The sequence below is a fragment of the Strigops habroptila genome, chromosome 6, assembly GCF_004027225.2.
Source record: "Strigops habroptila isolate Jane chromosome 6, bStrHab1.2.pri, whole genome shotgun sequence".
In the NCBI taxonomy this organism is placed as follows: Eukaryota; Metazoa; Chordata; class Aves; order Psittaciformes; family Psittacidae; genus Strigops; species Strigops habroptila.
The window spans coordinates 37,247,121-37,272,096 of NC_044282.2; the positions used below are offsets into that span (position 1 = coordinate 37,247,121).

At 39.9% G+C, this 24,976-nt stretch overlaps 1 protein-coding gene across 6 annotated transcripts in view; it reads left to right on the forward strand.

The window, feature by feature from the left end:
• The window catches only part of DST (dystonin), a 296,378-nt gene that overhangs the window by 206,815 nt on the left and 64,587 nt on the right, over positions 1-24,976 (forward strand). For all 6 annotated transcript variants that reach the window (XM_032920000.1, XM_032920005.1, XM_032920001.1 and 3 more), the window contains 10 exons: positions 99-225; positions 2,415-2,477; positions 3,438-3,673; positions 5,343-5,472; positions 7,006-7,205; positions 8,637-9,132; positions 10,093-11,567; positions 21,516-21,677; positions 22,822-22,992; positions 24,314-24,480. In XM_032920000.1, coding sequence (XP_032775891.1) covers positions 99-225; positions 2,415-2,477; positions 3,438-3,673; positions 5,343-5,472; positions 7,006-7,205; positions 8,637-9,132; positions 10,093-11,567; positions 21,516-21,677; positions 22,822-22,992; positions 24,314-24,480 — 3,227 coding nt within the window. The remainder of the gene's footprint in view (positions 1-98; positions 226-2,414; positions 2,478-3,437; positions 3,674-5,342; positions 5,473-7,005; positions 7,206-8,636; positions 9,133-10,092; positions 11,568-21,515; positions 21,678-22,821; positions 22,993-24,313; positions 24,481-24,976) is intronic.

Genomic DNA, 24,976 nt, shown 5'->3' on the forward strand with positions numbered 1-24,976 from the left:
GGGATTCCCTAGTAGCAAGGCTGTTTCTTTCTCTATACTAGATGTTTTAAGTCTGAAGTCAGTTTTGTAATGAACAAATTACTGTCTTTCTTAATCAGAATTTAAAAGATGAATGGACATTAAAAGCACCTGAACTGCAGAAAATGAATAGCAGAGGAACTTTGCTGTGTAATCTAATTACTGCTGTGACTTCTCCTGCCAAACTGAGAGCAGTTGCAAAGTCAGGTATGCACCTTCACTTCACTCCAGAAAACTTCTGATAGTGAGAAATGGACTTATTCTGATTAGTGTTCAGTGCTTCACATATCTGCAAGTAGGAGAAATACAAACCCTGCTTTTGCAAACACTGCACACCTTTACTGCCACAGAGGTAGCTCTTTAATGGCCACAAGGCTATTCTGTGTGACATCAAAGAAACACATAAAGGTTTGCAGAGTCATGAAGTTTTTGTTAGAAGGGTGACGAGGACATGATTTGTCAAAAAAGTGAGCCTACTGATCCTGATATGATAGCATAATTAATGCTAGTTAATGATTTAGTGGAAACAACGGCATGGAAGGGAATCAACTCCATATCTCAGCATGACTTTTTTGGGCCAAAATGTGTTTCAGCTAAATCCTTTTTGCTGGTAATCTGATTTTAAAGACAGCAAATCTATTTCCATGATTTTCCGTACTCTACTGTTTAAATGTTAGTTTGTTTTACATAAACCAGTAATTCTGCCAAGTATCATTCAGGCCATAGTTCAAGGCATGTGGCACCTAAGGTGTTTTAATGGCCATAAGCGCATTTTTAGTCAGTTCTTGAACTAGGTCTGGAAACAAATTCAAGTGTGTTGGCCTTCATTGGTCATCTGCAAAAGGCTGGGACGATAGGGACTGCCAGAGGATACCTATTTGGGAAGAGTAGAACACTTTCTCACATCTCTTCATGGTAACTGTCTCTGGTTTCATTCTTGTTTGAATTTTAAATAAACAACATTTGAAGAACATTTTTGAATCTTATATGGGATATTTGGCCTCCTTCCTCGGCCCCTTTCTCTACTCCTGTGCATCCAGATAGAAAAATAATGGAATAACTAGCATATGAGAGCAGCTGTAATCCTCCAAAAGAGAGTATTTGCCCTCCTGGACAAGAGCTGTACTGTGTATCACTTAATCACAGTTATAAATATTGGAGTCCAGTTAACAGAGCATGAAGATTTACAAGGCTCTGGCTGGGGCCTGTGACTTCTCTTATCTGGTTTGTTTTCTCTTGCCATCCTCCAGCTGCCGCTAATGTGGTCCTCACTGTCCAGCTGGTACTGTGGGGTGGGTGCATAGCCTTTTCCAAGGCAACCATTAATCTTTCTCTGTCAATTGCTCATCTGGGAATAAATATGCGCAGGGGAGCAGGAAGTGATTCTCCTTGCAGTTCTCTGTAGCTTGACCATTTGCCCCAGCTCTGTGGTCTGATAGTGTTTTACAAAGTCCATGTAGCCTTGGGTCCAGAGGCTTTGAAATTGTGTTTAACTAGTAGGGCTTGCCTGGGTGAGTAGCTGCCTCTAAGTGATAGTAAAGACTCCACGTTGCAATCCTTGTCACGGAGCATGTGCTTATGACAAAACAGGAAGGGATTCGTCCAGTTGGTATCAGTGCTGCTAAACCAACCATTAACATAGCACTGCCAAGTCCACCTCATGTCCCTGTGCGCCACATCTACATGTCTTCAAAATACTTCCAGGGGTGGTGACTTAGCCACTTCCCTGGGGGGTACAGGTGTCCTGAGTAAGCAGTGCCTTTGGTTGTGGTGTCTGCAATGAGCATTCTTATGCTGCTTTGCTATGTAATGTTTAGTGCTCTCCTCAGAGTCTCAGTGTTTAATGTTTAGTGCTCTCCTCAGAGTCTCAGCTAGCCCTTTTTCAGGCCATAGCCGTACCCAGGCCATACCCAAACATGGCTGGGGAAAATCTTGTTCTCAATAGGCAGTAGGGAAGAGGTTCCTTTTGGAGAGAGGAAGGAAGTGATGTTATCCATATGGATATGATTAGGCCTCACAGCTAGGGCATAGACCTTTGTCCACTCTAGTAATTTGTTTAGCAGAGTATTGTGAGAGCTAAGACTGCTAATATATCATGCACATGTGCATACTTACATGTGCATCCATGTGCACACCCATCCGCTATGCACATGCTGTGCATATGTGGTACCACTTACATTACTAACTGACTGGAGCAGCTTAAAACATAGAAGAACTTTAAAATATTTAAAGGCTAAAAAAAAAATATTTGTTATTACAAGGTTAGCATTCAAGTATTTCTTTAATATTATAATGACAGCTATGTGACATACTGTTTTGAAGAGGAAATGCAGTTCTGAGGTTTTGGTGGGAAAAGGTCCAAGTAAGCGTGGGATTTCATCTCTCTTAATCCACAGGTGGCACAATGTTAAATGGTGATGGAGGAGCTCCAGGAAGTCAGGATTTCCTGAAAAATAAAGGTCAGTAAAAATTTCAGGATGTGATAAAGAAAAGTACTTGCCCATTACCGTTAAATATTTAAGTATATTTTTTAAATATTGTATGTAAATCTGCTTGTAGCAGTCACTAGTAGACTGAAAATTCACATTACCATCATGAAAGGCAGCTATATTGACTAGGGCATGATACTAAAATGAATTGTAAAAATACTTACCTTCAGTATCTTCTTTGAAGACAGATCAAATCTGGCTGTGTTTTTTGAATCAATATGCACGTCTATAAATGTATACAGGGATAGCTGATTTAATATAACACATGGCTTTTGAGAAAATTTTAATATGTGTGTATATGGTTTGAAACTTCTTAAACCCACCAGTGTTCACAACACTCATATATACAAGCATACAAAGACATGCATTTTACGTACATTTTTATCACTGTATGTGACCAACCCTTTTACAGAAACAAAGGAATTGACACAGGCATTTTATATGTGCTTATGCATACCATGTCCCGAGTCTGCAGTGTCTGCTTTCCTAAACTATAGTCTACTTAATACACCATCTGCCTGCTGTGCGCTCTCAGTGATAAAACACATTTATAATGATACATGAATGGCGAGCAAAAAATAACTGCAGCAGTGTCAGGCTGTCGTAACTATCTGAACTGCAGTCCAGTATGTTCAACTTTTTGTCATGGAATTGTTGCTTAAAATACTAAAATAACAATGGGTAGAAAGATTGAAAGGTATTTGTGTACCTGAAGCTCTTATAACTAGGAACTTATATTAGGTCATTCGCATGTAGTGTTACCACTTTTAGAGTGAATTGGAAATAACTTTTAACATGTTCAGTGACTTCTTATTTGGGGACTATTAGCTATTGTAACTCAGAACACTGTTTAGAAGTTCTTGAAGTTTAAGTATTGTTTAAAGGGCTTGTAACCTCTAACACAGTCTTTGTGCATCTTTCCTTTTACAGAACTGACAACTGTTCAACAAGCCATGTCTGATGTAAATCACAGTTATGAAGATTTGGGAGTTTTGTTGAAGGAAAAGATTTCAGAACTAGAAAGTATGCTTTCAAAAATGCAGAATATTCAGGAAGAGTCCACATCAATGATGCAGTGGTTGCAAAAAATGGACAAAACTGCATCAGATTGGGAAGCTGCTCCAACTGATAGTGAAGCGGTTAAAGCCCAAGTAGAGCAACATAAGGTACTTTGTGCCTTTAAAAAATATTCTTTCTTGCAGTTACTGGGCAAATTGTATTTGAATAACTGATATCTCAGCCTAGGTTAATGTTGCAGAGGGTATTTAAATGATCCTAGTAAGCATGCCAGTCAGGCTTAGAGCAAATCTGGCAAACTGTGTTAGTGGAGTAAAAGGAGCACTGTGTCAGAGAGGAGTCGTGCAGGTCAGAAAATAATAATTTTGGTGGCCAATTTAAATAGGTGAGGCTATATTGATTATGCAATCAACTTTTTTGATCTCCTTAGTGGTTTAGAGATATACTGGGTTGCTTATAAGATCTGAAGGGCTCTATCTATCCAAAAGCTGTTTCTGCAGCTGCTGGTTCACTGACACTCCACAGACCTCCCAGTTGCTGCAGCTGTAGTGGCTTATGTCTGTTTCAAGGCAGTGTTTCTCTTCAGCAGCCACGTTATGCTTGTTAAGTTATATAGCTGCACAACAGTCTCCTCCCTGCTTTTTAATTGATAGAAGAAAACCACTGAATCAGCAGTAAGCTTCCGTCCTGTTTCAGCATTTGAGACATATGCTTCTCTAGCAACGAAGGACAATATTTACACATATAAAGGCTCATCTATAAAGGGTAATGTAATGGATAGGTAAAATTTTTTCCTTGCCCGTGATTGTGGATAAACAAGGACAGAATTTGATTCAACTGAGGTTCTTCTTTTATATTTGGGGGGGTCATCCTTAAAAAGTAAGCTGAACAGCTACCAACTTTCCTCAGACTTGGATAACATTCAGTCCTAAAACTCAAGACTAAACGTGGAAGAAAGCTAGCTCCTTATTTTTCAACACAGAATGTGCAAAGCTAACGTAACTGTCTTACTCCTGCTGTAGTAGTAGAGGAGTGTTCACAGTTGGAAAACTGAGTGAGTGCTCAGGCACTCCTTCTGAAGCAGCTGGACCTTTTACTAAGTTCTAAATCAAGCACAATTTGTTCAGTGTTTCTTTTAGTAGGTTTTAGATAATTAAAATGCAGCTCCACACGGCAAGCTTTGTTACTTAAGAATATTCACGTAAGAGCCCTTTGCGAGGCATGTAAGGACTGTTCACTTCTGTCTTTAAGAACAGCATGAATTAGGAATTGCGGGGCATCTCAGTCACTTGAAGCTATGGTGGTCATTAGCTTTAGTTCTAGATGATCTACAAGAAGCAGTCTATCTGTGATAGCAGGACTTCCACTGAGGCAAATGAGGCCACACCATGCTCCTCTCTGCTGGTGCTAGCTGGGTTATTTCTGCTGTGAACTGTACTGTGCGTTAGTCAGTTTGTCTTTTGTACGAGAAGGGAATCCAATTATATGCACATATCCAAGTATATGTGAATATGATGAGACCTAGTAGATCTTATTTATTTGAATTCTTCTAGTTCTGTCACATGTTCAAATTAAAGAATAATTGTTATTATTACTGTATTTTAAATCTGTCAGATTTTTCTCTTCCAAAAAAACCTTGACCAGCAACATATGCTATTATGAAGTGTTTTGAGAGTCATAGCAGAAAAGTAGTATGTAAGTGTTAGATATTATTATCTTCATGCTTAGCATCTCAGTATTATGGACTTCAAACTTTATGCTTTATTCTTCTTCTTTAGTCTTTTATTTCTTTACTTATTTTATCACTTGAATTTGCAGCTTTTTGAAACTGAATTAAAGCAAAGTGCGAATAAAGTGCAGGAACTGAAGGACAAAGTGACAGAGCTGTTGGAAAAGAACCCTGACTCTCCTGAGGCGCCTAAGTGGAGACAAATGCTGGATAAAATAGGTACTTCAGTAAAGCTGTGTTATAGCTCAGACTGATTTAGAGCTTGGTTTATTCTGAGTTTTTTAATGTATTAGCAATCACTAGTATTTTTAATGTCTTACTCCCCCCTTCTCCTTAAATTCTGTGGAAATAACTGCCTTTACAAGAGTGTAGATTTGGAGTAATAACACATGTGTCCATGGGTTTTGAATTTATACTGCAATTGTAAAAAGCTATAGCTTGACTCCCTGTTTGAGAGGGCTTTATCTTTCTGAACAGTGTGCAGCTAAAACTTGACTGGTCAGTTACTGCTTGAGATACATATGTTGCTCTTACAAAAGATAACCGATTAAGTTGATTCTAATTTCATGTAAAGAACTGTTTGAGTTGTTGGTAATGCTATTTTGCATGCTTTTTTCCCATGCACTGGTGGCTTTTGTAATTTTGTGATTTTGGTGGCCTTTTGCCATTTTCTAAAATTGATTCCATAAATTTTGCCCTAAAAAGTGGAAATTACCATTTTTGGACAATAGGTTTTGAGATACTGCAGTACATAATCATCATGAGCTTTTAAAAATTCTTCTTAGGTTTGTAATATTTTAAATAAATCATAGGTCAGTCTTGTTTCATACTGAAAGGCATTTCTATAGCAACACAATGAGTAATTTTAAAGCTGAGAATTCTTCTGATCTCTCCTGTTTGTAAGGGAAACTCTGAAAAGTTTAAGTGGCAGGTAGGGTCTCCAACAGAACTTGTGTAGTGTTGAAAGGGAATTAATACAGAATGAGCAGAGGTCAAAGACAGTGAAGTGACAAAAAACCCCTGAAAAAACAGGGATGAAATTCAGAGACAGTGAGACTTACCAAAAGGTCAAAGCTGACTGAGCAAGCACTGACAGTATCACAGAGGAAATGGGGAAGTTACAACATCATAGATAGGCCTGGGTGTGAACCTAAGCTCACACAGCGTTTTTGAAATACCTGTGTGCAGAAGTATTGTCATGGCCTGTCACTAGGTACTTGGTTTAGATGTCTAAATGAGGCAGTTAATCTCCACAGCCTCCTAATACAGACATTTGAACGAGATGTGCTCTTTCAGAGCGTTGCTCAGAGTAGAAGCCTAAATTAGGGCTTCTGCTCACCCTTGTAAGGGTGTCTGCTTCTTTTTACTGAATAAGCAGAAGGATTTGTCTATCTAAACCAGGCAGCTAAGTTATAACTGAGTACAGCCCTTTGGCTTTTACATCATTTGAGACCAAAGCCTGAATTTGGTGGTATTTCATTTTGTAATATTCTAATCCCATTTTATTACATGTTGTATATTCATTGCTCTAAAAGTTCCACATGTGGCTCTGCTAAACTGCAGACCTTCATCCAAGCGTACATGGATCTGACTGTTAAAAGATGTATTTGCCGAGTCACTGCAATAAGGCATCTGGAGTTAATCAGCAAGAAGCCTTATTAGAGAGCTCTGTTTATGTTTCATATCTAGTCTGCTGTCTGACAACCCATCTGCTAGAGCATGCATGCAATATGTTAACATTATTGTTGTTAGATTCCAAATGGAAAGAACTCAATCAAGTTACATCTGAAAGACAACAAAAACTGGAGGAGTCTTCAAACTACCTGACCCAGTTCCAGACAGCAGAAACTCAGCTAAAACACTGGCTTGTGGAAAAGGAGCTAATGGTCAGCGTGCTGGGACCGCTATCAATTGATCCTAATATGCTTAATACACAAAAGCAACAGGTTCAGGTGAGTAGTGCCAACATTCATTATTGATTTAAGTTTCTTCTGCTTTTTTGCTACTAGCAAAGACTGATTTGCATCTGCATAGAGTACAGTAAAGTTAGTATGAGACATTACATTTTTTATCAGCAAATACCAGCTTAAGTCCTACTTGACTACAGTAATGACAAGAAAAAATTATCTTAAGAGTGAAGAGAGATCAGAACAGCTAAAGGAGATACTGATCCTCTGATATTTTTCTTTTGGTTTACCCATACTGTAGTTTCTCTGTAGTCAAATGAAAATGTTTCTTTGAAGTTTTATTAATTCGATTGTGTATGTTACATTTTATGGTCAGTCTTCATATACAGTCTATGTTGTAGAACTAGCTTTTTGAGATTTTATTCACTTGACTTGACTTTTATTCACTTGCCAGTAGCTAATAAAACTGTGAAGGCAAGTGAAATGCAGTGCTGTGAGTAGATATAGAGCCAAGAGCATGAAAGACTAAAAGTGTCATGAAAAAGTGGAGTAGTTTACTTACAGAAATACAGCTAACTGCAGACAAAAGAAAGGTGGACAAAGTTGCAGAAACTAGAAATGTTAATTTCAAACATTTATATTGCTGCCAGTTATTTTAAACTGTGATGAGAAATAACATTTTTATTTTGCAAAAATATTGTTAAAGCTGGTATATCAATATTGGTTTAAATGAAGTGTTTAAAACATGAACTGTGTCTGTGAAATGAACTAATACTGTGTGAAAATGACTTTATATTGGTTTTTTAAGTGCTTAAAAAATCTAGACAGCTGGCATAAAACTTTTGTGTATCACTTAACAGTCCTTAAGAGTTAAACCTAACTGACTTAGAAAGGGTTTGGAATGTTGCGTAAAATAAAACCGTAATACTTGTCCCTTCTTCTGCAAGCACTGTGACTTACTGACAAAAAAGGAAAAAAACTGGGAACCAGTGACATAAACTTTAAAGGTCTTACAGTGCACATCCAGTCATTTTGTGAATTATCCAAATATCCTCTGTACTATAATACATTGCAACGTAATGTCAGAATATGCTTTCTTTGAAGTTCTATCCTAAGACAATTATTGAAACCGTCTGGGAAGGAAGACACTGCTTGAAACTAAACAGCAATTATTTTACTTGGTACAGTTACTTACTGTAGTGTTAACAGAATTCATTGTTTACTTGTATCTGCTGATTGAATTTCCATTAGATGATATGTAAATGAACCTCATTTTTGCTGGTTATTTGATGTTAAAGCTTGGAAACAAAAGTTCATGTGTAGAAGATACAATTATTTCACTGGCTTTTAAACTTGGGGATCGATTACTCAATAAGAGAGCTTAGCTATTTCAAATTCTACATTATTTTTGTTAGGAGCACTTTGCTTCTTTTTTTCATGAAGTTAAATGCTTTTTGAAATTTTCTTTCTTGCCAGATTCTGCTCAAAGAGTTTGACACCAGAAAGCCACAATATGAGCAATTAACTATGGCTGGTGGAGGGATTCTGAAGAGACCTGGTGAACATCCACCCTCACATGAAATTGTAAAAGAGCAGCTGGCAGCTGTGGCGCAAAAATGGGACAGTCTAACCAGCCAACTGAGGAACAGATGTGACCGAATTGACCAAGCCATTGTGAAAAGCACAGACTATCAAAGTCTACTCAGAAGTCTGTCTGATAAGCTAAGGGCCTTGGATAGCAAACTAAGCAGCAGCCTGGCTGTGAGTACACAACCTGATGCTGTGAAACAACAGCTGGAAGTTGCTAGAGAAATGAAGGAGGAAATAGAACAGGAAATGAAGAATATAAACGCAGCTCAAGCTCTTTGTGAAGAGCTGTCAACACTGGTTGGAGAAGAGTATTTGAAAGCAGAACTTACGAGACAGCTAGATGGCATCTTAAAATCATTTAAGGATATTGAGCAAAAAGCAGGTTAGTATTTATTTAGATAGAAATAGTAACCAAAGAATAAATTAAAGCATCACTTTGCACAGATGTTGAGTGGGCTGAGCCTAATGACAGTTCTTTATCAACCCCCAAGTAGTTGTACATTAGAATTTAGGAGTGTGCCCTTAACTCGAAAAGGTAAAAGCAATACTTGGGATCTCTAGTGAACAATTTGGAAGAGAATCTGAACCACAATAGCAGGGCTACTTTTCTCATCTCTTCCTTCAGGTTCATTCTTCACTGAATTAGAATACCAAAACAGGATTCTGTTCATTGAGCTTCCTAACTGCATAGGTGCAGAGTGTAAGCCAAAATCGTAATTTTGGAGCAAGCACCAGTTAAAGGCTTGGTGAAATGCAACGGTAATTGTATAAAACTGCCTGTGAAAGAAGGGGGCTGGTAGTATACAGCCTTCCCTTACCCTGTGAACAACAGAACTGAGCAAGTAATACACTGTAAGCAATATCTTACTTTGTCCTCCCTAACAGCCTCAGTTTTAGCTTTTCAATTTCCTCTGGTCACAAGGAACTTCAAACGATTCTCTCTAAGAACATGTGTTGCCTGCAGGTCATGAGTTAGACACTGTTAGGCCAGATTACTTCATATTCCCTGTGCTTACACTTCATAATACCATGAAACATAACTGGGTGCTTTTTAGCCCCAAAGTCTGCCTGAACAAGATTCATGTAGGCACAGATTGGCTAAACTCACCTCATTTGATTCATGTCCAAATGCCTTTGCTGCTCTGCTGTAGTACAGGCACAAGTCTGTCCCTTGCAAGAAACCTGGTTGACTTGGTTGTCTTCCAGTCGAATACCACATACTAAGGACCAGCTTTCCTTACATTGATGATCATTCATAATAGAATCAATATTAATTATTTTTTCTTCACTGAATACTAGCAGGTTCTGATAATGAACCTCTGTGCTGTCTTCTCTTTTGTAGATAACCATGTTCAGCAGCTTCAGTCAGATTATGCCACTTCTCATCAGTTCCAGCAAATGTCTAAGGACTTTCAGGCTTGGCTAGGCAAAAAGAAAGAAGAGCTGAACCAGGCTCGTCCTGTATCTGCCAAACTTGATGCCTTGCAATCACTTATAGAAGAACAGAAAGATTTTAAGAAGACCATGACTGATCAGATTAGTTCATATGAAAGAATTGTTGCAGAAGGAGAAAGTATCTTACAGAAGACTCAAGGAGCTGACAAAGCAGCATTACAATCCCAAATTGCCACACTCAGAAGTAACTGGGATGAAATTAATAAGCAGGTAAAAGAAAGGCAAGATAAATTAACAGATTGTCTGGAGAAAGCCCTCAAATACAAGCACCATGTAGAAATTCTGCAGCCATGGATAGAGAAGTGCCAAAGCAACCTTTGTGAATTAAAAGTTGGCATAAACCCTGTTGAAATAGAGAATTCTATTGTTCAGGTGAGGGCCTGGCAGAAGGACCTGGATAAACACCATGGGATGGTGGAGCTATTAAATAATACTGCTGAAAGTTTGCTCAGCGCAAGTCAAACAGATAAAGAGATTGTTCAAGAGGAAACTAAGCTGCTGAATCAGAAAGTGAATGTGGTCACAGAACAGTTACATAAGAAGAGAGAGTGCTTGGAAAATATGGCACAAAGGCTGAAAGAGTTTCAGGAATCATCCAGGGAAACTGAAAAACAACTTAAAAGTGCCAAAGAACATCTGGAAGCTCACGACTCACTTGGACCTCAGTCATTCAGTAACAAACACCTGTCAATGATGCAGGCCCAGCAGAAAGCCTTGCAGGCCTTAAAGCCTCATGTTGATTTAGCAAAAAAGCTTGCCCAGGACCTGGTGGTAGAAGCTTCTGATTCAGCAGGTGTTACTGACCTTTTGCTCCAAGCTGAATCTTTGGAACGAGAATACACTGCCGTGAACCAGCAGGTTGAAGATAGGTGCTCGTTCTTAGAGACAAAACTTCAGGGAATCGGCCATTTCCAAAACAGCATCCGAGAGATGTTCTCTCAGTTTGCAGAGTTTGATGATGAACTTGATAGCATGGCTCCAGTGGGAAGAGATCTCAAGGTACTGCAATCACAGAGAGAGGACATAAAATGTTTCCTGAAAAAGCTGGAGGATCTTATCTTGAATACTGAAAATGCTAATAAAAACTGTAAAATTATGCTAGCCACAGAAGCTGAAGCTTCTCCTGATCTTGTTGGTATAAAAAGAGACTTGGAAGCTTTAAATAAACAGTGCAATAAGTTATTAGACAGAGCAAAAGCCAGGGAAAATCAAGTGGAGGGTACTATTGGCCGAGTGGAGGAGTTTTACAGTAAGCTAAAAGAATTTTCCAGTCTGCTTCGGAGAGCTGAAGAGCATGAAGAGTCACAAGGTCCTGTTGGAATGGAAACAGAGACAATCAATCAGCAATTGAATACATTCAAGGTAGGAAAATCTCTCTCTTACTGCTACAAAGTATTCTACCACAATGCAATTTTATTAAATATCATTGTGAAAGGAATTGGTTAAGTGCAGACCTTGGAGAAGTCTTGTTTCACAGCAGTCAGTTCTACCTGTATGCTTTTAATCTGTTTTAAATGAGGTATCTTCTTGTGCTCCAGAGAAGCATTCCTTCACTATGGCTTAGCAGACATTGGTAACCTTGCATTCCAGCTCACAGTTCTTGCCCCCCACTTCCCTCTTCATCTCCCCTCACTGTCTTGTTTCCTTAAGCAATCCATCTGCCTTTATTGTTTTTGAGAACTGCATATTGTCTCTGTTCTGATGTCCATGTATTACACAAACTTTCTTCTTCACCGTGGTGTGAGTTCTAGACTCCAGTGTTCACATACCAGCCTGTATTCACTTTGCTCATCTGAGCAGTATATTTTTTTTTCACATGGGTATAGGCTTCAGCATATGTAGGTTTAAAGACCTTTTGCTATTTTCTGTTCTGATACACTGGCCAGTTCTACCTCACTGAATCCCACTGTTATCTAGAAACACCCATATAAGAAGAAATCAGGTAAAATAAGCCCCCTGTTATATTGGGAGTTTACTGTAGCTTATCCAAAATGCACTTTGGAGCTTTGTTTGTGTAGCTTTTTTAACATGCCAGATAGCAATCTTGTTCAGATCAGAAAAATGCATTGCAGTGATAATGTGTGTTAATCGTGCTTTGGTGCTGAAATGAAATAGATACATGTTTAGTTTAGGCTACAATAAATGAATTTCCAGTGTTCACTGGAAAGATTCATAAATCCTACAGCTGTAAGCAGTGTTTAAAAAAGATCATAAATCTTCTAATGGCTATATAGTAGCCCTGAATATTTTGTGCAGCTTTGGTTTTGTTTCAGTCTAATATTGATTTAAATGTTTGTATGACTTGTACATTAGTTCACAGTTAATCATAAAAACAAACCTTCATAACAGGATTTGATAAACCGTGCTGTTAAAAAGATGACCTTGGACAAAAGTCATTACATGCTTGGCCCAACAGAGGGTGCATTTTGCTTGGGTAAATTAAACCACATTAGAAAGGAAAAATAAAACAGTAAAAGTTTAATCTGGGAATTTCCAATGCAAGTTACTGTGAGTTGCTACGATCTTTCAGAATGCATAAATAGAGACAAAAATCTTGAACAAATAGTTCAAGATTGAACAAATTATGAGAGGATTCCATTAGACTGGGAGCATTAAAATTGTGTGCCAGTCTGTCCTAACAAGTCTATCTCAATTTAAAAGAGAAACAAATGGCTTTTCTTTGTATATGGTTAGTAAAATACTTTGGATATTGGAAAACAGCAAAAGCTCCTGCTGTGATTGCCCTTGCTTACACTGACCATACAGGATTTCAGTTTTAGCCAATTTGTGATCTCTTACCACATTCATTTCATTTTCAAACACTAGTTGCAGCTTCAGGTCTTTGTGTGTCTATGTGTGTGTTTGTAGATATATATATATTTTTGGCTACAGAGAACAATGTTTTTAGGGGGAAACAGCCTGAAGAGCCGACAGTAGAAGAATCCAGTTCCCTGTGCGTTGTTTCAGTGTTGTACTTGATTAGGGCATTGGACAAGATGCAGCAATTCCACAGTTCAGGAGTGAGAGCCTTCTCTGGTTTGTGCAGACCTGTGGGGAGACAGTGTTCCTGCAACCAAAGAGCTTTTATGGTAAAAAGACCAAAAAACCTAGAAAAGTGTTAAGGAGAATAGTGATAGTGGCATGATTATATCCAGAAGGCTACTCCAGGATTGTATTTATATTAGATATTTATAAGCTTAGAAATGTGTTTTGCTTGAAGCGACTATTTTAGGCCATGCTTTTGCTTATGAATGAAAACACAATGCCATTAAACAGGAGGTGAAAAATGATGAAAAGGTGAAGGGGTTGTTTGAATAAGTGATGAGTAAATGCAGGAATAAAGCAGCAGAGTGGGGAGCCTTTGAAGAAAGGAAATAGGAAGACCAAGAATGGGAAATTTTGCTATATGAAGGTGATTAGGTAGCAAAGGGATACTTAGAGCAGGAGGATCAGGATCAACGATTACTCTCCTAATACTCACTGTGAGTGCTGCTGGGGCACAGCAAAATTACAGTCGGTAATATACCTCTTCGTACTCCTTACCCTCCCAGAGAGCAGTTTCACCTGAGGCAGCAAACTGTAGGGAGTCTGGCTCCCACAAATCCTGCTCCACTCGCGGTGTATTTGCTCACATGTTTGTGCACGTATGCAAACACAACCTGAAAATGTGGCTCTGGCCACAAAACCACAGTCTGGCTCCTTACTGCTTTAGCTTCTGCGGTCAAGTACAATCAACTTCTGTTCCTCACAAGTAAAGCAAAAGAACTGTTGCTGGGTAGATAGATTTATTCATATGAAATCTTCACTCTCTTCAGGGAAGGATCTCCTGTAATGGGCCAGAGGTGGTTTTCGTGGTTTGACCAATTTTTATGTACAAAGAGTTAGAGCTTTGTGAGTCTTCTTGGCATGACATTAAAATGTATAGTTATTTAAAAAAAAAAAAAAAACAGGCTTTGAGTTGTATTTTTTATATATATATTAAAATATATATACATATACATACTTTATTTATATTCCTTCTTTGTAATCTACTTATTCTACTCAATATAGAGTGTTAAATTGAAAGTACTGTCAGTGTTAAACTATACTTATTTACAATGCAGATATAAAAGATGCTTTCTATAGATGAAAATCTCCAGCGGAATCCATTTGAAAAAGTACAGCCCTGACTCTTACTTCACAAAGTACTCCAGGAAGAGAATAATCAAATTAAGAATTTGTCTCAACTAATATAAATTAATTACCAATTAACTCAGATATTTTTTTCTCTCCCCCCCCCCCCCATCTGTATGCAATGCATAGATTGGTACTAAAAGGAAGCTTCAGTAAATTAGGTAAATTAGTGTTGAGGTACACTGAGTCTGCCACCATTCTTCAAAAGCAAAACACAAAAGAATTGTGGAGACGGGCTGAACCAAATGCCCTGGGTTTGGGTAGCGACACAGTGCTCAGGATGTTTGCAGTAGGAGTAGTATCTGCAGCTAGTTTCTCTCTGAAATAGAGAAAGAAAAACCCCAGAAGTTGAATTACATCAAACTTTGCACAATTCTTTGTACTGCTATTACAAGGCATTCTTCTTAGTAAAACCGACATGGCACTGTTACAGCGTTCATCAGTGTATGGTTCATTTGATTTTGCTTTTCTGTTTGGAAAAAAAGGAGATGTAGTCATTAGAGCTTGCCTTCTAATTGGACTTTATGGGAATTTTTAGCTAGCCTGAGTATTCCTGCCAATGAGCTTGAGCTAAGATTTTAATTGGCTTATGTTATAGAATCATAGAATTGTTCAGGTTGGAAAAGACCTTTAATATCATAAAGTCCAACCATTAACCTAGCACTGCCAAGTCCAACACTAACCCATGTCCTAAGCACCACATATACACGTCTTATGTTAGTTATGTAGACGGTGTCTGTCCTCTGATTTTAACTTTGAAGGCAGATAATGTTGAAAGAATAATCTTTCTCTTTATGATCAATAAGAAACTAAAAATGTTGCACTTCCCATGCACTGATTTACAAACCCTGGAATAAGATGCTAACCTTACTTGGGATTTACTACAGATAGGGTCTGTGTTGAAAAGCAAAGGTAAAGTAAGCAACTGTTTCAACTTTTTTTTTTTGTAGTATTGCATTTGAAAGTCCCTCATGTGCCATATGGAAGTCTTCAGTAGATACCATGAAAATGGTAAAATATTTTTTAAATGCTAATAAAATCATTTTGCTGTTGAACAAATACAGACCACTTTGGGTTATATACTTGCCCTATACATGGTGCAGCACTCCTTGAATTCAGTAAGGATCTGTTTGTGGGTGTTTTGGGTGAGAATAACCACAGGTGACAGCACCTCAAAAAATACTTTTCTTACCTTTACCATTATAGTATATATTCTGAACTACAGAATCTAGAGGTGAGTATCTTTTGGGCATAATTTTAATGTAATGTTTTCTTACCAGGGAAGAGGAAGAGATAATTTGTCTCCTGCATTTTCAGTATTTAGACTTAAGTATTTTGATATGTAGCTGGCTGTGTATCACATCAATCAATAAACATGAAGTGTGGTATGTTTGTATTTCTTGCATACAGCATATCCTGCTGGTTGCTTAATGCGGAAAGCTCCAGCTGATTGTTGTTAATGCCGTGTTAAGTTTTAGCACTAAGTGCCATATGCCGTCCTTAGGCTGAGGTCTGAATTGCCACTACAACTGATTGCCGCTGTCACCCAGGCAGCGCGGGTCTCTGGTGTTTAGGGGAACGGTTTCTGCTGGAGCAGAGCAGCTTGGTCATGACAGCTTCTGTACTGTTGGCGAGTTACCTGTGAGTTTCCCAACCTTTCACCTGCATGATTATAAGCTAGAAGTGTAGGTGCAAAGTGTTGAACTGTATTTAAAAGATGTAAATGTCCAAAACCCGAATCTTTGTTCTGTTAGGCTGGTTTTGTGTTGCTCTAAGTTCCATAAAAAAGATTGTTTTCCAAATGTAGATACTTGTTTCCAACATGTTAATGTTTCTCTCAGTGGGATCTAGGGGTTGGCTTGGCGCTTGGATGGTGGTTGTCCCGTCAGACAACACCTCCCTAAGCTGCCACCACAGACACAGGAACCACATTGAAGAGAGTCAAAACTGGGCTGAATGTCTCTTTGCATGTCGAGTGGAGTAATATGTAGCTATTCTTATCACTAAAGTTGAGTTTGGGGGATGTTTTTAAAATAATGCACAGACAAACTTTCAATTTAATTTCAGAGTGGAAGCATCCGTTTAGGTGACGGCTTTATCGGGTGGGGAGATGGGGTGCAGATGGTGGTCCAAAGCGGCGCTTTGGTGTCGTTACCAGACTTTCTCTCAGGGACGCGACCCGGCCGGAGCGGTGCGGTGCGGGCTGACCGTACCGAGCCGCGGTCGGGGCCGCCCGGTCTGGGAGCTCCGGGCCGCGGCGGCCTGCCGTGGCGCTCAGCAGTGGGCTGAGGCGGGCCTGCCGCCGCTGCCCCGCCCGGCCCGCCGCGCCGCGCCGGCAGAGCCGCCTGAGGTGGAGGTGCGAGCAGTGAGGGCGCGGGGCGCCGAGGAGCAAAGGAGGCGGCGGGCGGGCGGGCGGGGGCAGTCCCCGGAGCGACGCTGCGGGAGCGGGCGGGCCGGGAGCAGATGTTGCCTCAAGAGCAAAACGGGGCGTTTCTCGCAGCGCGGCGCTGGGCGGGCGCTGCCGCCCCGCAGGGAGCGGGGCGAGCCGCAGAGCTGGGCGGCTCGCTGAGGGAGGACGGGGCGAACCTCCCGCCGCTCCTCCTTGGCAGCCGCGCTTCAGAAACGAGGGGGAAGGAGCGCGTGCAGCCCGCTGGCTGCGGCTTGTAGTCGGGACCTGCCGAACGCAAACCTGCTGTGCCTTCGGGGGACACCCGCCACGCTTGCTCTGCCGCTGCCTTAAACGACTCTCCGGGATGGCATCGGGAGAATCGGTGTAAAACGTTCGTTTTCCGACTGCCTGCTCGAAGGACGCGCTGGCTTGGCTGCTAGAAAGTGATGTTTTCCTGTGGGACAGCACATTAGTGGAGGCACCGCGAACGAGCCTGGTACAAGAGGAGGATAAGCTGCCTTTCGGATCAAGGTTATTTATAGCTACTGCCAAAAAAGTAAAGGGCTGGTTTATTAATCTTACTGTTCTGGATTTAACTTATTTCTCCCCCCACCCCTCCAAAGATTTTCTCCGTGCCTTGGTCTGGACCATACACAGCTACTGTGGATTCTGTCATGTTAAGCTGCCGCACCATGTTTTATTTATAAGGGAGATGGGACTCTGCAAACCAGTTAAATGGATTACAGTTAAGCCGTCACCTACAGAAGATAACGTGCTGCCTTCTGTAACGCTTGTGCATTTGGAAGGCTTATTCGGGAGATTTCAGATACAGATTCTGATGCGGAAAAATAAATTAAGCCTTCCATGGAGTGTTTGCAATATTTGAGCCACTGCTGGGTTTTGTTGTACTTTGTTTTTCTGTGACCGTGGAAGATTTATGTTACTTTCTTACTGAAGCACTTTATATTTTAGAGGGGAGGGGGATAAACCTCACATCCAGGTAAAGTTGCATTTAAACTGATGCACTGATTATGAATGACCTCAGCCACCTCATAAGTTACGGTGTATATTTAGTATCTATGCATCTTATGCTAAGGGCAAGTTCTCTGTAGTTCTTCCGAGTGCCATTGTCTTTTAAATGTTTCCCGTGTATCCATGAAAACGGAGATATAGTGGTATTCTTGTACAAATACTCTCAGGATGGGGAAGCCACTTAGCAGGCCAGACTGTTTACGTCAGAATCCCCCATGTGTTGGCAAAGGGGAAGAAGATGAAGATCTAAATATTGAGGACTGCTACGTTCCCCAGAGGTCCATCTATGACACTGTGCGGCTGAATGAACAGATCGATTCAGGCTCCAAGGGCAGCCTCACCTCGAGGCATTTCACTGACCGGACTTTGCCCTACAGTCACAGAACACTGGACATCAGCACTTTGTGCTCCAATGGTGCCCTCACTTCTTCCAGTGTTTTTGAGCTCCGAAGCCGTGAAGCCAACAAGTTAGATGAAAAAATGATCTTTGATGCGCTCAAACTGAACAGTGATATAATTCGGACAGCTGCATTACCTAAAGCGAAGTCTCATGCAGAAAAGAAGGAGCATAGGAGATCATGGAGAATGCTTGTTCCACCCAACTTTTCGGATTACACAAATAAAAGTGAAAGTTCCTTTAATGAAACTGTTGATGTGTCAGATACAGCTAGATCGGGCAAATGCAAATGGGGTACAAATTCTCTTACCTCAGAAGAGGATGATTCTGGTTTATGCAGCCCTCCAACAGAAAGGGAAGAAAAACAAGATACACTCTTAGCAGGGGAGCAAACTCAGACCCGAAGTTTATCTTCTGCAGAAGATATCCATGCAGTAGGTCAGTTCAGACCATATTTTCCAGCAATTTGCAGAGAGCAGCACACTCCGCTGCTTGCAACCACTAGTGTCCCCGTCAACGAAAGCTGCAGATTGGCTTTGCATGACGTTTTACCCCCTGGAAAAGTAAAACAAAGCAATGCTCAGATATTTGAAAGTGATCAGGAAGAGATGGAGGGGGAATACTCTCACTTACAAGGTTTCAAAGAGAAAACTCTGTCACATGAAGATCCTCTTCAAGGTAATGGAAGTATTTCCCTCAACAAAAATGAAGTGGAAAATGGATATGGAGTTCATGAAAAAATTAAAACACGAGACACAACAGTAGAGGAGGATCACACAGATGATGCACTTCCTCATGTAGATGTTTATTACATGAATGTTCCTGCAAATACTAGTGACTTGGATTTAGCAAAATATGACATTTTACCTGATACAGAGGAATCCAGTATTGCACGTGCGGGCTCAAATGAAATGGCATTTTCTGTTCAACAGCTTGAATTAGATAGTACTGTGAACTGTTCAAAAGCTTTCCCAGGGAGAAGTATCTGGTCCACTGACATCCAAGAAACCTTGGATACAGTCTGCAATGGCCTATTGTCTAACAAGGTAATTAAAAATAAAACAAAAACCAAAACCCCAAAAGAGTTGTGAATAATTGTGATGCAGCCTTAAAGATATTTGTTTAAAGCTTGCTTCAAGTTTTGTTGTTGCAAAAATGGGGGTGTTTTTTTATCAATTTGGCAGATGCAGTAATTAGTGTCATTTGCATAGCACATATGGCATGTCCAGGATAGTGAGATGGTCAGTACAGAACATGAACTGGGGGCAAATTCTGAGGGAGGTGTTTACTCCTAGCTCTGTGGGGCAGGGTTATTTATTGCCGGCTGGTGCTGTTAGTCCCGATGCAGAGTGCCTCCTCTGTGCACCCGTGTTGGCGCTGGCTGTTTGTACAGAGCGTGGTTACGGGCAATGCCATTCAAGGGCAGCTACAGCCCATGTGTTCAGCCTGAGCAGCCTTACTCATCAAGGTATAAGCAAGAGTGGTTGTGGTTTCCAAAGCAGGCAGATTAAAGGCTCACCGCCTCTTCTGAAAGCCGCCTTTTGCTAGAGAACAGCTCTGACAGTACGGTAGTATTTTACAAGCGCAGGATCTTGCAGTGCTTTGAAAGTGGTGGATGAAGTAAGAGAGTAAGAAGTGAAGCTTTGTAATAAGGAAAGGGTGTTTGTCGGGTCTGTAATTTTTTTCTTCCCACTCTGGTTGAAATCCGAGATACTTCAGGCTTTGTTGCTAAGTTGTTCTGGTAAACTTTGGCCTCAGCAATAATTGTAATTTATTTTAAGCTTCTCTCTGCAAGGAATGCATGCGTTTTTAAAGGGCAGATTATGGAGATCAGTCCTCTCTGTGGCAGGACGTTGCTCTCAGAAAGATGAGGCTTTATGGCACATAAAAGAAGAATTTGTTATTGATTCTGTGTGGAAATATTATTCTGCCTCCTCCCTACCCTACAGTCAAGAAAAACACAAACGTTTTCCTTTTTTCTGGGAGCAGCCAGCTGGTTGCACTCTCTGTTTTTCGTGTAACCACAGTCCTACAGTTTTCAGGGTGGGTTTGTTTTTTTTTTTTTGTCAGTAGGAACAAAGTTCTTAGGGCTGCTTCATTTATTTTACCCCTCGTGTTTAGTGTAATTGCTCTAGCTTCTAGATTGACTTGTCAAGCTGGTGGCAGCGTGCTCAGCCACCTGAAGTCTGGTGGTTTAACAGCAATCGTTTGGCACGCAGTGTTTGGTGCAAAAGAGGAGAGTCACTGGTACCTCAAACCGATCGATCCCTGCTTTTCAGGATGCTGAGAAAGGTTGCTTTGAATGCACGAAGTGTACACCAAAACTGTTACTGAATGCTGCTTTAGAAATACAAGGATTTAGGGTCAAAAGTTGAGCATTCTTTAGCATTGTTTATTCATTGGTTATTTTTCACTGGCCTGTGTAATTAATTCAGGGGCTTCAGGCCATTTTCTGATCTCATTGACACTGGTGTCAGTGCAGCCTAATGCATCTGAATACAAATGGAGATTTACATTGCTGTTGCTAATGGTAATAATCTGGCGCTGAAAAAGCTTAAATACCTGAAAGAGTAAAATGAAGCAAACAGAGAACTGCTCAAACTGCTCTTTGGGTAGGGTCAAAGCCCTGGCAATTTGCAAGAATATCCCTCTGAATGAAAACCCATTCTCCTGGGCATCTGCTGGGATACTGTTTCAGCAGCATCTGTAGTGCATCCTCCTCACTTGTTACCATTATATTCTCCTAAAAACTACCTTCAAATAGCTCTTTCTTCACTCGTTTGTTTTTTTTTTTTTTTAACTTAAAACTTTTGCTTTTGTCCTGATTTTGAAAAAAAGAAAAAAGAAACCCCACCCAGTTGTCTCTCTTGTTGTGTGTTTGTTTATTTGAGGACAATTTGGCAATCCTTCTGTACCATTTTTGGTAGATTTTGTAGATGGCTGATTAGACAGCTAGATGAGTTTATCGGGTCTTGATTTTTTTATTTCCTCTATTAGAAGTTCTTCTTTTTTCTCCTCCCCCCCCCCCAGTTTCTCCCCTTACTCACTCTCTCCCTTTCCTTCCTGTCTAAAACTACTCATGGAAATGGGCGTCATTTTCCCTCTGTGGTGTATCGCATTTACTCTGTTTAAACTGAGTCCTTTCTGTTTATGTTAATGATTTTTTCTTAGGAAGGTGCTGATGAGGTGTAGTTTCCTTTCTTCCAAACACCAATTTTCAGCCTTTTTTTTTTTTCTTGTTGTTGTTGTTGCATACTGTGATGTAAACACCATGTCAGAAGATACACTGTTTCATGTGTGTTTTGTATTTCAACTGCAGGTATTCCAGAAAGAAGAAATTGAACCCTTACAAGTAAAACAACAGGAGGTAAATTGGTTGGGTCAAGGCCTTATTCAAAGTGCTGCTAAAAGTTCCAACACAGAAGACCTTGAACATGACCTTGAAGATGTCAACACCCGATGGAAGACTCTTAATAAGAAGGTTATTGTTTTGTACACTATTCTGCTTTTGTTGGGTTCTGCTTTTTGATTATTTGCTTGCTGACGTCTTTCAAAATACAGGAAATTAAATACTCTCTGAGAATAGGAATTATATTACTTTACGCAATCACTTTGTTGGTAACTCTGAGGATAAGATTTATATCACTAGTAGCCAGAGCTATTACTGTCATTTATAAGGTTTTGTCAAACTTTCTGTAGGTCTGTCCTGCATTTTTATTCAGGAAAGACTCCTCTCGGACTAGGTGTTCCTTCCTGCTTAAGCAGACCAGGGAAGTTTGACAATCCAGTCAGAGAGGTTAGAGCTGTGACACATTCATGGGAAAGGTAGCTATGTCATTTGTCGCCAGCCACTTTCAAGTAGTTGTTTTTCAGTCTTTGTTCACATGTTTTTTCACTCTGTATTATATTGGTTCATGTACACTGTTGTGCCTGTGCAGTGCACAGAGTAGTGAGACAGCTTGGCTTTGTGTGACTAGCGGCACATTTCCTTTATAATTTTATTATATTATATAGGATTGTATTGGTTAGGACATGAGATGGTACTACTGCTTTGGAAAACTGGCTGTAGATTATTTTCTATGCTTTTGAAGAGTCCTCTTCCAGCTGTAGCTGCTGTTGAAAGGGTGGGAAGTAGAACCAGCACTCATTTTTCTCCACTCTGTCTTCATGAAGGAGTGATGCAGCAGAACCGCAGATACCTGTGGTTCACCTATTTGCCTTCGCCTCTCTTATGTCTTCTTCCCATCGAATGGATTGTTGCCCCTTATTAAGAGTTGCTACTTTGGGTTCCTAGCTCAGTCTTTCTATAAGGAAAATAAAGACGATCTAATACACAAACATCCTGTCAATATACTTCATAATGCTGTAGCTATATAAAACAAGCTTACATCTCTTGTAATAAGGAACTACTACTGATTTGCTGGCAATCAACCTCCTCTTTTCATTTAACGTCTGTAGTCCTGAGAGATGAATGCCAAATTGTGCCATAGTGCTGTTATGAATAGCTATGAAAATGAGAGTATTTGTTTGTGATATTGCCAGGTGTTCTGCAGATTTTGGCTACTAATTTCACAGGAAAAAAAAGAAAAGGTGAGTAGAGTCTGATCCTCTGCCTTTTTTTTCAGGTTGCCCAGCGTGCTGCACAATTGCAGGAAGCCCTCCTTCACTGTGGGAGATTTCAGGATGCCCTTGAATCTCTGCTTAGCTGGCTCATTGATACAGAAGATCTTGTGGCTAATCAGAAACCACCATCTGCTGAATTCAAAGTTGTGAAGGCCCAAATACAAGAGCAGAAAGTAAGTGAAATAAGTTCAGACTATCTCTCTTTCCACTGGATCAATGAGAATAAATTCTTAGGCTTTGGCAAAACATAAAATCTGTTCAAGTGTATTACATGACATTGAAGGGTGCCGAGGTGTATAAAGCAGCCATCTGTTCAATACTCAAGAATCTGTCTAGGGTTGGGAGAAGTGCTTATTTTCTATGACACTGCAATCTGAGCTGTGGTTAGAATTATTACCACTACGTGGAAAGGATTGCTAAAGATCTATTGGGAAAAGAGAAAGCGTGAAATCCGGCGTTTGGTCATTTGGAAAGTAGGAAATAAAAGCTAGTAAATTTCATTGTAATAATTCCAAGGTAATATTGCAGATTATGGACATAAATATTTGGCTTTTGATCCTGATTCTGATCTGATCATGGTTGGTAATTAGTTGGAATGCTGTTGGGAAATGGTCTGTGCTATGTAGAAGCACTATCAGTGTTGTCAACTCTTGCAAATTTTCATAATGGCTATAGCAAAAAGAACTAAAACGTAGCTCACGAAACATACAGTCCATGCAGTTGTTCTGTGTGGCCCACTGCCCCCCAGAGATTTAATATAAAGTTATGGTCAGTAATATTGGGATTGTCATGTTGGGATATCTACAGAGGCAAAATGTTAGTGTTACCAAAGGCAGCTAGAGAAAGGAGGAAGGGAGGATTGTAGACAGAGGTGTGTTTTATTCTTTGCGGAGAAAATTTACTGGACTAGATCGGTGAACTCAGTTGTATCTCAAACAAGCAGAGAGTTGCTTGTACAATAGTTTTTATTTAATATTATTTACTAATAGTATTTTTCTAACTGTCTGTATGTCAGAATTATCTTTATGTTTCCAAATCTAGAAGGCCATGTAACTTCTAGATTTGTTCCTATAAATAAATATATAATTTGTTCCTATATATAAATATATAATGTTCCTATAAAATGTATCATATACTCTGAATATCTCATTTCCCTCAATGGTATTAAATAGAACTTCTTCCTCTACATGTTCACTCATTGGGCTGTGCACATCTTTGCCACACAGAAACCAAGGAGATTGTTTGGGCTTGGTGAAACTCTGCTGTTCATAGCAAAACAATTGAGAAACTAAAATGAACCTGTCTTGGGGGCACACTGCACTGTATGTCTGTGTTTCATTTTGTTTAGCATTATTCACAGTTTCATCACAATATAGGCAATGGGGTTACTTTTTTTGCTCTAACAGGGTTTCAACAAGTCTAGTTCCTTCTGATTTTGCACTTGTGTAGTTACAGTGTTTCTAATAACCTGGTGCCTGATTGACTGCTTTGTAGCTTCTCCAGAGGCTGCTGGATGACCGCAAGCCTACTGTTGAGGTAATCAAGCGTGAAGGGGAGAAAATTGCAGAGTCAGCAGAACCTGCTGATAAAGTGAAAATCTTGAAACAGTTGAGTTTCCTGGATAGTCGATGGGATGCACTGCTCAGTAAAGCTGAAACAAGGTATTTAAAATTCTTTCATATATTTGAAAAATGTAGACATAGGATGTGACAGATGATTAGAAGCAGCACGTGGAACTCTCTGGTGTGAAATCTCGTAAGTACTATCATTCTTGATGTTAATATAATAGGTCCTCTGAAGGAAAAGTGAAGGAACTTGAACAGACCAAAAGCTTTTAAAAAATTTAGCCTAAGATGCTACAATCTGCTATGATTAACTTGATATGTATCTTCTCAATATTTTATCTCCATTAGTTGGTTAGAATGCAGGTTTCTTGATGCAAGAACCTGTTTGCATAGAATCAAGTGCAAATTTTACGCTTAAATAATAACAACACTCCCTTGGAACTTCAAAATCTTGACATGCTGCTGTGGAGGAGGCACTCAATTCTTCCCTGTTTCTGTCTGGTGTCATCCGTATAATTAGTTTTTACAACTTGATCCTCATACTATCAGTTGATGATGTACTTATGCTGGGGGGGGAACACAAAAAACCACA